Source organism: Episyrphus balteatus, chromosome 3, assembly GCF_945859705.1.
Source record: "Episyrphus balteatus chromosome 3, idEpiBalt1.1, whole genome shotgun sequence".
NCBI classification, from domain to species: Eukaryota; Metazoa; Arthropoda; class Insecta; order Diptera; family Syrphidae; genus Episyrphus; species Episyrphus balteatus.
The window spans coordinates 60,595,341-60,612,276 of NC_079136.1; the positions used below are offsets into that span (position 1 = coordinate 60,595,341).

General features: G+C 32.4%; 1 protein-coding gene across 1 annotated transcript; it reads right to left on the reverse strand.

Moving 5' to 3' along the window:
* Positions 1 to 492: 492 nt before the first annotated feature.
* Positions 493 to 12,749, reverse strand: LOC129915280 (uncharacterized). The gene is made up of 6 exons (XM_055994766.1): positions 12,330 to 12,749; positions 3,496 to 3,652; positions 1,530 to 1,738; positions 1,017 to 1,150; positions 702 to 948; positions 493 to 618 (listed from the first exon to the last, which is right to left on the reverse strand). Exons 1-6 carry the CDS (start codon positions 12,367 to 12,369, stop codon positions 524 to 526), a joined length of 882 nt encoding a protein of 293 aa, XP_055850741.1. The 5' UTR covers positions 12,370 to 12,749; the 3' UTR covers positions 493 to 523.
* Between the last annotated feature and the right edge of the window lie 4,187 nt (positions 12,750 to 16,936).

Genomic DNA, 16,936 nt, shown 5'->3' on the forward strand with positions numbered 1-16,936 from the left:
AAAAACTCAACCAAACATTTTTAAATAAATTATTATATATTTTATTAAAAGTTATACGTAACAAAAATCACAAATTTTTTAACAAAATTTTAATTTCTTAATTTTAATAACACATTCCCTATTCAATTCATTTATTTTTTTCAAATGTCTCATTGATTTATTTCGCAGGACTGATTTAATTTTTTTTTTCTTTTTTATTTAATTGATAATAATTTATACAAAATATATTTTAACAAATAAAAAAAATAATGATTAAACTGTTTCTTTTTGAAAATCCGTTAAATATCAGTTTGATAAGTATTTTGTGTGTGTGTCAATGTAAATTTGATTTATATTTAATATTTTTGTTATTTTTAAACTTATGTTTTAGGTGCTTATGAATTTAAAGTTTTCTCCTGTTAATCCTTTAGATTTTATTTTACATTGAATAGATTCCACTCAGTTTGTTTGTCCTGCTTCACTACATCCTGTTGCATCAGAAAAAGTTAGTGAGTGATTAGTAAAACCTTTTGGAGGTGAGTGACTAGCTGAAAATTGCAGACTGAAGGAAGATGATAGACATAGCAAGTCGTAGAATACTAACAGCAAATATCGTCGCTGAAGAAGCACTTCGTTCACCTGGAAGGAGAAAATTAAAAAAAAAAAAGTTTTTATTTTAAAAAACTGGTGTTTTGTAAGTTAGTCATTTTTGTTAAACTTACCTGTACTGAGAAGCATTTGATTGTTGAGGTTTTGATCATGCGTCAAGACTGCTGACGATTTAGATTCCCGCCGAAGATGCGGAAAGCCAATGATATCGGCCACACATTTAAGTTCTAGCATTTTTCGGAAATGTATGAAACGCGGTCCATTCACATAGAAATGTATTTGAAGTATTTGACGTTTGAGTAGATAATCGTGAGCAGCAAATGTGTTTTCTTGCCTTGGTTGAAGTTCTGCAGGTAAAGCCTTATATCCAAATAAAATGACAGAAAATTGAACATTTTGCCAGAAATATCGAAAAAAAGTTATCTTACCAATTCACCATTTATATACCATGACAAAATTGCAGGGGGACTTGAGTAATCTGAAGAACAATTTGCTGTAACAAATTCATCAAAATGATACATTGGATGGAATCCACTTATGAGGGGGTTGTTTTGTGGTAAGGCTATTTAATGGAAGAAGAAATCGAACATCCGGTTTTACATAAATTTTAGAAAGCTAAAATTTTAAAAATTTACAAAATAGGAAAAATCTTCCGAAACAGGCAAATAAAATCAAATTAAAGCTATCGGCCGTATTCTACTATTCGATTCACGTGAAAGTCTAAAATATTAAGCGTTTAAATGGGGGTTAAAATTAAACTTAAACAATTATTTTTTCTTTAAAATTTCTAAAACAGACGGAAACAACGTTTTGATTTCGAAATTAAGCGTTTTTTCAAAGACATGCTGACGAGGAAGGAAATCTTTCGATTCACGTGAATTTAATAGCAGAATACGGGTGTATATCATAAATAAATAATATAGAATTGCCTTATTACTTACCAGCTACTGTCATATTGGCTGCTTTAGTTGTTAACTTAAAATGTGGTGCATCACCAGAAACCTCACATCTGTATACACCAGATGACTTTTTACCCAATGCTCCAAGTTCAATTCGACATATTGAGGAATTGCAATTATGTTTGTTTTCTTGAACTTCAGCACCTTCAACAGGGAATTTCATGTAATAGGGATGCATCATTGGTGAGTAACTGAAAACGAAAAGTAACAGATAGTTTGTGAAATCAAACTGGTTCATAAGTACAGGGAAAAAATAGTACAAAACATCAAACTTTAAAAAAATAATTTATATCATAAGAAAATGTTTTGTTTGCAATAAAAATGAAAGATCAAAAGATTCTATATAAATATGTGTGGGCGTGCCCGCAGGAAAGGGTCTTATCACCTCTCAAATGCAAATTTGGTAGTTAACGAACTGGAACTAGACCTAGATGGAGAAGGTTTCAATGTTATTCTTACACCGATGATATGGCAATGGAAGTTTGAAGGAAGTACCCAGAGCTAAAATTAGTTTTAAAAAAGCCTCTGTAGGGTCCCCAAAAAACGCTACATGCCAAGTTTGAAGTTAATCGACCTTAAAACAGGCGGACTTTCGGAGCCCACCTTAGAAGATTTAGCTTGGGTCGAGACAAGAAAAAAATCGTATCGGAGGGAGGTCTATTCCCCCCGTTTAGATAACGAGGCAATTTTCTAAAAAAAATTAATTAATTTGGAAAAAATAATTAAAAATCAACGGTTAAGGGTTAAGTCTAGTACGCGCCTTTCTTCGAAAGCCTACAGTTAATTACAATCGCAACAGGTAATTTTGCTGCTAAGAGAATTAATTGTCATGCGTTTTAACCAATAGAACAACCAAACCTAGGAACGAGCTGTCATTACCCTTGATTCATAAAGTTGTTAAGTCTGTGAGAAATACGTCAAATGTATTGGAACAAATTATGGTGCTTCTTCATTTATTTTTGATGGATACTCGTTGATTCCTGATTCCTGATATAGCTGGGACCACGACTTGGGAAAGAAATAGAAAATCGAAGAAATTATATTCTGCTGATGTAATAAAACTAAATTTTTACTGCACGTAACTTATTTCCCTTTCAAAAATTAAGTCCGAATTGGAAAAAGGTAAAAATGATTAATTTCATATAATCACAAGCAAGAAGGGGAAATCTAGTTTGAAATACTAGAAGGTTCTGGTAATGATCGTAGTTCAAATAAATTTTTTGAAGTTTAGGAGGACTTCGCTGAGGAAGATCTTTCAGTCTGCGATGGTGCAGTTACGTTATCTTCGCAGAATAATAAATAGTAAAACCCAAGTGAATTTTTCAAATAAAGCTTAACCAAGTTGGAGAGCCCAAAAGATATAAAGATAGACTGGTAGTTACGGGATATGTAGGTAAAAATTAAAAACAGATATCGCATTACTTAATTCACAAATGTTTTGACACCGAGAATGATGCTTTCTGATACTAGTTAAAATGTAATATGAAAAATTCCATCAAACATTTTAAAAGTTTTCCCATAAAGAAAATTTGAAAATCAAAAGTAAGTATTTATTAAATATTTATTGACAGTTGTTGACAATCACTATACGGGTGAGTTTCTTTTTTGTTCTTCAACTCAACTTGGATTTCACTGGTCAACAAAGTTTTGACAATAAGTGACTAAAGCCTGTCCTCTGAAAAAGAAGACGAATGGTCCTTTTTCCTTATGTTACAGCTTACAGTCAACCAAATTATTTGTTTTAGTAGGTGTTTCTTATACATCTGTTATATATATATGTAGGTATATAAAGGCTATTTCCGTATTTTTAAGAAACGAAAACTTGAAGTTTTATCCAAATATTTTTCAATATAACAAAGACTTACACACTTTATACAATGTTTGTCTATACATTTATACATCATGATATGAGTAAGGTAAATTTGGCAACAAGAAAATAACAACTTACCGAAAAAACTCATTCTCATCTTTGTACCATTTGACTGAATTCAATGTATGTCCAGCCATGTTATAGCTACACGACAATGTAACATTATCTCGAAAGTCAACAATTCCTGGCACATTAATTTCCGTCACAATGAGGCTGCATACTCGATGACCATCAACTGAAATCAAATAAAATGAATTTATTATTATTATTATGAGAGACTGTTGCTATGATATAATATAATCAATGTTTGGAGTGGTTTAACAAAGGCTTGTTGCTTTGGAAACACATTTGCTTTTGATAGGATTTTATTTCAAAGGAAGTTTGTATATGAACAAGCATTAAGATATCAAAACATTATACAAATACCTTATGTTCCTTACCTATAATATTCCTGTTGTAAGTTAAATACTAAGTTTATGCAATGTCATACAGCAATACAGTTTAATAAAAAATCAAGGTGAATAGGGTTTATCTGAACACGACTATACTCGTATTTAAAAGTAAAATAGTATAATACTATACTAGTATGTTGTAGCTTATTGTGTACTTTTCAAAAGTTTTTTATGGGCCTCCTTGTCCTGATTATTATTATGATTATTATGCATTTAAGAGGTTTTTATGTATTTAAGTATGTATGTTCCTGCATAACTTCTAAACTTCTTATTATAATTTGTCGAATGAGGTATTGTTAAAAGCGTCTTGTTTGTCCGTTGGTCATAAACTATTTAATGATCACAAACATGACGCCCTCTAAAGTCAAAAATCATAAACTATCCGATTTATAGTTTTTTTAGTCGGGTACAAAGCTAACCTACTGACAACAAATAAGAGCAGCAATGGAAAGAGCCTCAAAAACAACTACATCACTGATGGCGAACGTGGGTTGACCAACGCAAATTTTTGGAAATCAAGCTGTTCATATGATACTGTAGTGCCATCATAAGTAAGCAAGTGTCTTTCGCTTGCCAAAATTGAAGAGCTTAGGAATCGATGTCGAAGCACTGACCTTTATCTGATTAACATGTTCCAGTTACCCTCGTCACTATGCTTTGCACTCTACACAACTCGTTGTTTAATATCATCTTCCACCTTCCACGATGACACAAAATACCAACTCGCAACTTAATTCCTTATCTCTAAAATATATCTTGTAACTACCTTGAAAAACAATAAAGTTATTGAAGTGAAAAGGCTGTAAACTTGTGATCCCCTTAGTCCAGTTCATACCTATCTATAGCCTTTTTAAAAGTGAAAAATAAAATCTTCAAAATATCCTTCAAATCCTTATTAACCTTTATTGAAATAAAACTCGAGGAACAACACAACATAAAAAAAAATAAAAAATAAACAAATCACAAAGGTTAAAACATCTTCTTAACAAAAAATCCTTACATCCATAAAATCAAATGAGCCTTTTGGGTATTTGACTTGTTGTTTGCATATTTATCTTGGACTTTCACAGGATCTTTCTATATCTATTTATTCTCAAAAAAAATAATAATAAAAACTTTAGGCTTAAGGTTATTCCAAATGAATGATGTATTTAGCCTTTTGTGATCCCAATGGGCATACACAAAAGAGACCTCAGTCAGAGCGCTCTCTCTCCCTATAGCCTGTCCATCATTTACGAGTTTTTATATATCTTCTACAAAAGATATTACTGCACTGAGCTAATTCAATTTACCTCCAACATAATAAGCACACGGCCAATTTAATCTTTATGTGTTGTGTGTGCATTTTTATATTTCGACGCTCCGTTTCGGCTCCTGCTCATGCTGCCGCTCTACTGTGTGTTGCCTCCGTTATAAGGCTTTTATATTCCTTTTGATGCATAAAGCATAAACCCTGTATAAATGACTCTTTTACAAAAGAAAACACCCTGTTTGCATTAATTTACGACTATACGAGTATCATAATCCACAGGAATTCTATGCATAGCTATAGAAACGGGCGCATACTAGGTATACACAGTAAGGAGAGCCTTCTGTATATGTCTATGGCATTCCGTTCATCCTTTCTTTTCACATTCATCCTCCAGCTACCGCAAACATCCGGATCCTTTTATTCAATTTAAAGTAAACATCGTTACGTTCGTCCGCCTTCGTCGCGTTGCCGTCGTCGCCACCGTTCCCATTCGTGTCGGTCGGACGTAGTCGCATTCGTTGGAAACGTCGGTAATCATCATCATCTTGCTGCTGCTGCAATAAGCGGAATTTTCCAGAAACTTTTTGTTGCTCTAGAGTTGTGGTGTTTTTTTTTTTCTTTCTTCTTCGTCCTTTTTTTTTGTTTTTGTTTCTTTAGGTTTTTTTTTTTTTTTTTTAAAAAATCTGAATTACAGAGCGAGATTCAGGATTCAGGATTCACTCTTAGTTCGGTGTTGACTCCTTCTTTGGATCCGACTGCGTGTCCTTAACATGAAGTTTATTCACAGTTCTTGGTGTATTAAAAAGTTTATTCAGTTTTTTTTTTTTTTGTAAGTATTTTGTTGATAAACGAAGCTACAGCTCGCATCAGAAGCATTAGCATCACAACACAAATCTGCTGATAACGGTTAGTGCTCTGTACTTGGTAGAGAACAGAACTTCCTCCGAGTTGAGTCGTCCTTGTCGACTTCGAGTGTAGAAGAAGTATGAGAGTGGGATTTCCTGGGTTGGGTTAGGTTTTTAAAGGCATAAGCATTACCAAACCGAGAGTTGCAGCACCCCTAACAATTTATTATCTATCATCCCTCGGGAATACAAGAAGTCAGATTAGTGAAAGCAGGACTAGGAAGCATGGTGGGTGTTGATGTTTTTGCTTTTTGAAAACTTTTCATCTGCTCAGATGCAGATAAAACAAGGACGGACTGCTTTTTCGGGATAGAATTCAACACCAGTGTGAGAAAAATGCCTTATTACTTTCTTTTTTACGCCTCCACCTCTGCCTTCAGTTGGTGGCTTTTGTTTGACAGTGTTTTGCATTGAGGGGATTATATTTTGTTTTGTTCTGTTTTTTTTTTCGTTGCTTTGTTTTGTTTTGTTTTACTCAAATGTGTGTTTTGTGACTCCTGAGATTGAAATCACGAACGACATGTTTTAGAGAGAGAGAGAGTGAGAGAAAGAGTGTTCAGCTAGATGATCTTTTGTGTTGTAGGTGTGAATGGTAAAAGTTTTGCGTGAATAGGTAATCATAATAAAAAGTTTTGCTTTAAGATTTTTGTTGTTGTTTTTTTTTTCATTAATAATGCCACTCTTTGACTTAGAATAGACTTGTACCTTATGATAGAATAAGTGGGTTGTATGCAGAGCTTCAAACTTGGTTATAATGTTGTTGTGTTTTTTTTTTTTATATATTTTTGAGTACATACATTTTATGGAAATAAATTGACTTTGAAAAAGTTTGGATATGCCACTTTTTTGTTTTGTTTTAAGAAAATTACGAGCACTTAAAAGACATTTGCAAGTTCGTTAATGTTGCTTAGCAACGTTGGTGTTGGAGTTGAGGAAATTTTAAAATTGAAAAAGGCTTTTAGTGATTTTAAGTGAAAGATAATGAAGAGAATTTTTTTAATAAATGGAATTATGTTAAAACTATCATAATATCGAAGATAGGAAGAAGAAAGGCTTTATATAAGTACAGTACGTAAAATAGTTCAAAGTTAAATAGGTACTCAAACTAAATTTAAACTTAATTTACCCATTGTATGTGTAACATTTTTTAAAACCAATTTTAGGTGGTTAAGAACAAAAAATCTTCGACAAGACTTATATTTTCAGAAATAACTACAAGTTAAGGTTTGGTTAAAAAATGGTTTCCAATAAAAGAGTAAAGTTACTTCCTATTTTGTATGCCAACAAGATTTCTGAGATAGTGTCAAGTGTCGTCGACCAATTTAACTTCTTTTGATCTTGTGTATGAACAAGACTCATAATTACACTCCACAAAAAATACGTATGTTGCTGGCAAAAACGCTCATACTTCCCATTCTTTCTTACGGTTGTGAAGTTTTTAGAAATTGCGATGCATCTAGCAAGAGAAAACTTAATGTTGCGTTCAATAATACCGTGCGTTATGTGTTTAATCTGAGACGATTTGATCGTGTTTCAAACTATTCGAAGTTATTTTCAAATATGCCATTTGATCACCTCCTTGCCTATAGGGCATTGGTTTTACTTTCGAATGTGATTGAAACTCGTCAACCTAGTTATTTGTTTGATAAGCTACGCTTTGGATCCTCTAGCAGATCTCATCAACTCATTTATCCACGATTTACATGCTTAACATCTGAGCGACAATTCCTAGTTAGCTCTATTCGCCTATGGAATTCTCTACCAGGGCAAATACGGAGGTGCGGCGGGACTGAGAGATTCAGGATCGAACTTAAGGCTCACTACTCTAATTAATATATTTTTTTTCTTCTTCTTTCTTATATTAAAAAAAAACATAAATGGAGATGTATGTTAAAAAACTTAAAAACTTATACATTTTTGAAAATTATTATTATTATTGTTATAAATTATAATTGTTTAATATTTTTTCAATTTTGCTTTTATTTTTTGTAATTTTTAATTTATTATATTTGTATACTGTTATATTGTCATAAACGTATATTATGTTCTGTAGCTCAACTCAATCAAATTTTTAAGCTTCACTTGCTATAAGATAATTTAAGTCTTAATGTGTAAGCATTTAATCGAAATAAAACTAAAACTAAAACTAAGACCAGGAAACCTAGTGATAGACAATGGACCCCAATTAATTTCCGTTCTGATGCAACAACTGGCTGATTTCTTTGGATTCCAACAGACCTAAACACCTTCTTGCCATCCAGAAGCTAATCCAGTGGAGCGAAAGAATAGAGACCTGAAGACAAAACTAGGAATTATGGTAGGCAATATCCATACTTCCTGGTCCGATTACCTGCCAGCAAACACTGAAATTGAAGAAACACAAGACCGCAACAAAAATTATGTTTACAAAAAACGAGTACAACAGCCAACGTTGAAGATAGTTGATATTGTGCTTATTACAACACATAGGTACTCTAAGTAATGCATCCAAGGGTATTTCTTCGAAATTCACCCCGAAACGAAATGGCCCATATGTCATCATCAACCAAATTTGTGGATCAACCTACCAAGTAGCATCCAAAGATGATTTCAGCGTTCTATTGGGGACATATTATGTTTTTCTATAACAAAGTACCGATCAGATATTTCAGAACCTTATGAAGACCCTATCCAGCCATTGCGAAGACGAGCACGCTGCCCCTGTGCTTGATTACATTTTTTTTCTTTCTCCTTTAATTTTTGTTTTGCATACAGTCGGGTACTAACCACTGTAAATTAATTTTGGAAAGTTCTTTCGAACTTAACAGGAAGTGGCAGAGAGCCAAACAAAGCTGCGTGGTGTTGTCAATTGAGACAAATATAATTATCTTGAATTCTGTAAGAGAGGACCCTACTGAACCGAGCTTAATATTGGATTGGAAAAAAACTCCTTCGCTGTCACAATCGGTTAAAAAGTCACGCACCGTGATTGGGGTGTACTTAGTTAAGCTAAGAACGTGAGATTCTGATCAAAGGTTGGCTACTCTATTAAATATGTCACGCAGAACGTTGGAAAGGAAATTGGCATTGGCTAGACAACATCTAGTCAACGTTTTCGTTAATATTTATTCAGGCATGGATAATATATCAAAGAAACTTATTTTTACCAAAAAAATGATATACGGAAATGAAGACAACACTGAAGCTATCGTAAATTGTAATGGAACATAATATGCATATATGAAGAAAAGTACAGTTTCTTTTCTATTGAAACCATTCCTTATGGTATGCAGTGATGGCTACATAATTGACGTTCTTGGCCCATACGCTGCAACAAGAAGCGATGCTAAGATAATTAATAGCTTATGCCCTGAAGAAGATAGTCCTGTTCAATCGAAACGATATATTCGTATTAGATAGAGAAATCAGAGACAATGCAGTAGTAGTAGGAGATCTCCAGTCATTGGGATATGCATCACATATCACTCCACCAAAAAAAAGGAATGAAACACAGTTGACGACCGAACAAGCAAACGAAGCAAGGTTAGTGACAATATGCCGTTAGGTGGTGGAAGCAGTGAATGGCAAGTTTAAAATATTAAATAATTAAATTACTACGCCAAGATTATTTTAATAGAACATTGCCACATAAATAATATGTTCGTAGATTTTAAAATTTCTACTTTTCTCATTAATAACATTTGGAGTGTTATCAATGAGAAAGTGAAATGGTTAAATGTTTTGTTTGATTATGTGAACATGAAAAATTTTAAAAAAGGCACAAAGGTAGCCTTCATTAGGATGTAAGCTGATGATTTTTCCCAGCTAATTTACAACGTTATTTTAATGATTTAGTTGGGCTCGTATCAATTGAAACTTGCCAGGTCATACGCAAAACGCAAGTGAAAATCTTCGGAATGGAGGGGAAATATATAGAAATAATATAGATCACGTCAATCCCTTGAGAAAAAATTATTTATAATAAAATTATGCCTCGGACCAAGCAACTGAGAGATGAAATTGCAAGTATGTAAATAGCTCTATGTTTTCAAACTGTTATGCCACTCGCGTTGCCCCTAACTCAACACCTAGACTTCTCAATCTTATGATTGTCGCTGATTTATCGAGTGTTTTCTCGCTAAACCAATTGTACTTGGGTGGCATATCTGACCATGATCTTATATTCTGCACTTACAACATTGACTTCTCATGTTAACCAACTCCCTCTTCTTTCCAATTAAGAGATTTGTTATCAGTTGATAATTATGCGCTTCAAACTGATGCAATCAACTCTATTTGACTATTTTCAATTATTTGTTCTTGAACTATTTGAACAACATGTTCCTATTAAAACGGTGTCAGTCCGTCCGTAGGTAGTAAAATTTTTTTACCACTGATGTTCAAAGGTCAATACAGAAACGAAGAAAGTCTTATGCAAAATGGAAGCATGTAGATCTGTATCAGGATCAATTTTACATGTTAAACAAAAACAACATTTAATAATGCTTTCTATCGGGATTATTTTGATTAAACCAAAAATTAGTTCCCCTATTGATAATTAGATGGCTTTTAAACGTCGGTAGGGAGAAAAATAAAAAGAGATAGAGCATGAATTCGATTATAAACAGATATGAGTGAAAATTCTTACCTTACAAATCTGCATCCATATTGACTCAGATCGTTTTTTTTTTTGTACTCATGATTTATATAAATCTTGTCATTACAAAGCGCAGCTAATATTGGTTTAAAAATTTGTATTTCAATAGTGACAAGTGCCCTTAGCTTTGGTCCTAAGAAAACACTTTACTTTAAGACTGAATCACCAAGTTTGACAAAATTGCTTTACTGGTTTGGGCAGACAGACACAAATCTAGGATCCACTTTTTTCGCATTCTCTATCATTGTAACGTCATGTCTGATTGTTATCTTCAGTTAAATTTGTTTACGTATCCTAAACTTGCCCTAAACAAAACCAATAGAGGGATTTCAGGGGACTTTGGAACTGCTCAAGACACCCGGCCGTGATATTTTGCCTCGATACCAAGCATACAAATGTATGCATTAAATTTTCTGATCGTCTCTTTATTTCATTTCCTATCCGGAACCAGATTGGTCAGTTAAAATGATGATCCTGTACAAGTACACAAGCGCGCAGTCGCATTAAGAACTTTGACCAAAGCTTAGTAAACCCTGTTGCCAGATGACACTATGACAGCAATGTTTAATCTTGTAATACTACAAATTTTAATACTATCAAGTGTCAACATAAAATACATTGGAACATATTCATAGTCGTTTTTTGACCCCAATTTATCTTGGATTTTATCCTTAAGCCTGGTACGCTGATCGAGATAAATTATAGCTTCCATACAAATTATCGAAACATTTTAGCTGAGCTAAAATGGATCCCATACAAATTATCGATAACTTGTATGGGAATTTCATCTCGACTTAAATTTAGCGCGAACTGCGTACCAGGCTTTAATGTTATTTGAGTAGGATAAATTCGAGTCATAGACAGTGTCTATGGCCCATTTATTTTATGTTTACCCATTTTATCAATTTACAACTATTTTAGATGGTCCATTTTCTATATTAAGTTTAAGTGTATTGGACTTAAAGAATTCAACTTGCTCTTGGAGAAATGAAACATCATACAAAATTTACTGACTTTTTGTATTATACACTTTATTACGTTGTTCATCCCTATTAACGAAAGAACGATAAAATTTAAATATGTAATAAATTAGACTTTAATAAGTATTGTTATTTGTATTATAATTTTACTAAGGTTTATTCTTCATGCTCAAGCCTTAAAAATAATTTCGCAAGTTTTGATTCACATTTTTATTTTTTTTTTTTTTCAATGTAAGCCGATGATTCTTCTTAAAAAAAATTCATCTTGCTCATTAAAAAATTAAAGAATATCAAAGATAGTCTTAGGATATCCAGGGGCCTGTTTCAGAGCATACTAAATCAACAACATTTGCTCCTTGAAAATTTGTTAGTAAGCCCGATTGAACCACGGGAAATACTTTATATGGTCTGAATAGTGAAAAAGTGCTTCTTGAACTCCAATAGGCCGCACTTGCTAATATTTAAGGTAGTTGATGTAGTTCGCTGTTTAACAGGTCCCACTCAACTTTAAATCTCAGACAAACCAAAATCCTATCTTCAAAATTCCGCATTCCAATGAAATGAAAAGCCACAAGTCAAACTCAAAAACACTTTTGCAACAATTGATTAAGCATGAAATAATGTTTCCCAAAACATGTCCTTTTAACAAAAAAACAGTGATTATTATTGTCTAGTTTGCTTACTCACATGTCAATCCAATAATAACAAGAAGCATCCAATAATTCATTGCGTTAATTTGTATCCAAAAGTTGTGCCAAGTGTAAGTTTAATTGCTTTAATATTATTCATAACTGATTGATATGAAATTTGATCATTTGACACGATTTGTACGAATAAGGTATAAATTCAATTCAACTCGATTCTGATTCTTAGAAATTGTTATTTTCTCACAACAACGATGTCACATCTGTTATTCATATACTTTTGAAATAACCGAAAAAATATTTTTATTTCGTACATTTTGACAAATTGTTTTGATATGTTTCAGTTATGACGAATTAACATTCAAAAAAATAATAAGAATTTTCCAATCAACTGATTTTTTTCAAATTTCTGTTACAAGATAAATCGAAAAAAATAAACAATAACGAACTTATAACGGACAGTAACAAGCAGTTATTTCCCTTATAACTGCTAACCCGATTGAACTTCACAATTGCACTGAAGAACCATAGAAGATAAGTACCCGAGAAGCTCCTTGATATTTCTTTTGATGTTGTTTATTGCATAGATGGATGCTGTACGCGACATGTTGTATCATACAATTCACTTTAATGGTCCATTTCGTAGAATTTTGTTGTCAAAATGTGTTAAGTTACGAATCTTCTTCGAACATTTTATGTGTCCTTTCAAACTTGTATAACAAAAAAGCTTTTTTTTTCGGAGTTAAATTATTATGGGATGCTGGGTTGTTAAGAGATTTAAGTTCGGATATTTTTGTAATTTGAAGAGAACTGTTATGTCTGTTTCGAGAGGAAAGCTTATGTTGGTGTACTTAACAGTATAACTTAACAGTTCTGTTAAAAGAATGTAGGTTAGGGAGTATACCATTTTCAAGAACAAAAATAAAACTGGGTAAGTATTTTCATATTTCTGATGAAGGAAAGTTGAATAGGTGCAGGTGAACGGCTTTAAGTAAGCTGTTTAATATTTTCGCCATCTAGCCAAAGTCTTGTGAACTTCTGGTTTAGCCTTCGTGGGCTGACTTTATGTATATATAATTTAATGTTTTGGTATAAGTTATTTTCTTGCATTTATTACCTTTAAATCAGATTATCTAAGGGACTTAAGTTAGCTGGAACTGGAAGCAGTCAAATAAGAGAAAACTTAAATATGATTTTGAGTTCTGGTATTGTTCGCATTAAATATTACAAAGAAAGACATACAGTTTATAGAATAGTATGTACCAGCTACTAAAACATTTTTTAAAGAAGAGGGTATTTTTTTTAAACAGAATTAAATGTAATGTCTAAAAGTTGGAGAGCAAATTGTGTGCGAAAGGTGTGCGTGTACTGGCTGCATGCCAGGAGATTCTTTCAATTGAAGACGTCCCGCAAGACTATTCAAGAAAAAGGTGGTTTTGCTAGCAGATACTTTAAGTAATTATATAGAGTTTAATGGTATCTACATGAAAAAAATATTTTTTGTTTATATTAATATAGACCGGGAGCTGGGAGCAGAGAGGTAACCGATTCATTTTAATGTTAGAATAAGTCCCAGTCATGGTGATGACGAAAACGAACGTCTGCCAGCATGTATCGGCGCCTTTACAGAGAAAAAGTACGGGATCGGGTCAAAATTCTGGCTTCAAAATTCTGCTTTTCAAAATTCTGCTTTTTTAAAGAAAATTCTGTTTTTCAAAATTCTGCTTTTTTTCTATTCTGCTTTTTAAAATTCTGCTTTTCAAAATTCTGCTAGCATTATACTTGAACAAAAAAATTCTGCCAATTCTGTTTTTGTTTATAGCATATGCGCTGACTAAAGAAAAATACACCTCATTAATGTAATTCAACATTGGTACTTTCCTAATTTTTTTTGTTTAAGTGTCGCAAATATTTTTTAAAATGCGTAGACTGACTTTCTTTCAAATAAAATATATAACTTAATGGAACCGATGTTGTTTGATACAAAATATTCCTTTTCTTATTAAAAAGCGCGCGCTTTTTAACATGTTCCAAACCCTTTTTTAATTTTTTGCAGAATTTTGAAAAACAGAATTATGAAAAGCAGAATTTTGAAAAACAGAATTTTGAAAAGCAGAATTTTGAAAGCAGAATTTTGTAAAGCAGAATTTTGAAAGCAGAATTTTGACAAAAGAATTTTGACCCCGGCAGAATTTTGACCCAACCCAAAAAGTACATCAAAAGTGAATTTTTTCTGAAAACCACCTGGAAATAATTGGATCCTGATGCTCTGGTCGCCCTGATTACAAAAATAGCAATGACAGACGTTTTAATCGCTCCAAAACACCTGAGAGACTAGCCCAAAAACGCGCATTCTTATGCGTTTCGGGGATTAGGGTAACCACCTAAAAACAATTGGATCCTGTAGCCTTTGACTATCTGATTGCAAAAAAAAACCCATGACAGAACACCTGACAGACGAACGCAAAAACGCGATCTTTTACCCGAAAGCAAGGTCTTGGGGTAACCACTTGAAATTAGTCTCATTCTGTTTTCCTTGACTCCATGATTGCAAAAATAACCATGACAGACGTTTTACCTGCGCCCAAACACCCAACAGACGAGTCCTAACTCCTAAATCGCGATCTTTTTCCCGAGAGAAAAAAGCAAGGACTTGGGGTAACCACTTAAAATGAGGCCCATCCTGTTGTCCTTGACTCCCTGATTGCAAAAATACCCATGACAGACGTTTTACGAATTAAAGAGTTCCTTGTTCAAGAATAGAAGAAGCAAAATATGCCGAGCTAGTAATGGATGAACAAAATTATGTAACCTATGATACAAAGTGTTTTGTATTCAAATCTGAAAATAACAACATTTTAAGAGAGACAGTTTGGCAACTTAGAAGAGGGCGGGAAGAAGCGGATACACGCATGATTTTGCATTTGCCATTTCTCAAGAAAGATAGTTTTTCTGTATTTAAATAACCTAATACAGACATACTAATTGTTGCATAATTGAATTGGCCATTTTCAAAATAAAGTTAAAGTTTGGAATAAAACCGTAAAAAGTTCCAATAACACGCTCCGGTTTATAAACATAAACCTAGTGAATGAAAAATTAGGCTCAGAACTTTCTGCTGCACACGGTGGTTTTAATTGTTTCACTGGCTGTGAATTTACTCCAGCATTTTTCCGAAAAGTGAAAATAAAACCATTTGTAATACTCGAAAAAAGACCGGACATACAAACAGTTTTTTTTTTTTACAAATTCGGGACCGTCATGGACTATCGACATATCTTTAAAAGACTTTAGAAAAAAAAAAAAAAATCTGTTTGTAGTAAATATATTTGGTTTGGAGGGGGTCATAGGACTAAAAAAACTTACTTCCAAGATAATCAAAAATAATGGTCAAGTGCTCAAAATACATATATGCTTAATTTTATCTAACATACAAAATTCTATCCAAATTCTAAGATCAAATGTATTTTCGAGAGGATTTTGTTTCGGAGCTTAAATTAAGCTCAATAGTATGTCAAATATGTTTTTAGAAACATACATACAAAATTAAAAAAATACGATTCAAAATATAGTTGGCATACCATTTGTTGTAATTGTTATTTCACACTACATAACGCCGTGTGTGAATTGGGTTAAATATTTAGCCGAGGTTAAATTTTTGACAATACATTTTTGAATAAACAAAAAATTTCAGCTGTCAAATTTTTTTGTTCAGAGGATAAATTATTTGCAGAAGGATTAATGTTTTTTTTAATAAATAATCAAAAACTGAAAATAAAGAAAGAAAATTGGGAAAGTAATGCAACATTATGAGTGTGTATTATTTCAATATATTTCACTTTAGCTGTTTTTTATTTTCCTCGTGATCCAGATCAGATTGTTTTTATTAGCTTTACAACAAAAGCAGGATTTTGTTTTGTTATTGTTTCGCAAATAAATACAAGATGTGCCCCAATTCTCACAGCTAAATAAAGCCCAAGATAAATTTTTATTCAACAGACATAGATACAAATGTCAAAAACTTATCCTCGGCTAAATATTTAACCAAATTAAAACTAAGATTTGAAAAAAATATCCCGTTTTCGTAAATTGATATTTAAAAAATAAATACATATATTTTTCTTAATCCAAAAAATACATTTTTCTATATTAAATTTTTAATTAATACAATCAAAGCTTTTGTTAAAAAAAATCTGTTGAAACTATTGAAGTTGTCATTTTAAACAAAGTTAGAAGGTAATAACCGTTCTACACTGTGTGAAACTTCAAACTAGTTAAAATAAACGGAAACCACTTTGATTTAAATGTTTTTCCGAATGATTTTGCGTTGAAGACCATAATTTAAAATTTTTTTTTTCTCTTTCGTTTGGTCCTATCGCCATAGCTCTAGCGGATCTCCTGCCGTTAGAAATGATTCGGTACAAAGGGTTTAAGTCAGTAATTTTAATTAATTTTTAATTTTTAAATAACAAAATTGATCCTAAGGCGTTAAGTCAAGAGGGAGACAGAAAACGAAAAACCATTTTTCTATAGTATTATATTATTTCAAAAAGAATTCTCACATTTGGTAACTATTCACATTGAAAATTCCAACTTTCTTTTATAAATTAAACTTTGTTATCAATGTAAAAAAAGATTTTTCTTCACTCA

Bases quoted from the DNA above. Each gene is read 5' to 3' on its own strand.
- LOC129915280 (XM_055994766.1), bottom strand. From the start codon at position 12,369: ATGAATTATTGGATGCTTCTTGTTATTATTGGATTGACAT. The intron at 3,653-12,329 runs GTGAGTAAGCAA...ATTTGATTTCAG, and splicing joins TGTTATTATTGGATTGACAT to TTGATGGTCATCGAGTATGC. The intron at 1,151-1,529 runs GTAAGTAATAAG...TCCATTAAATAG, and splicing joins AGCCAATATGACAGTAGCTG to CCTTACCACAAAACAACCCC.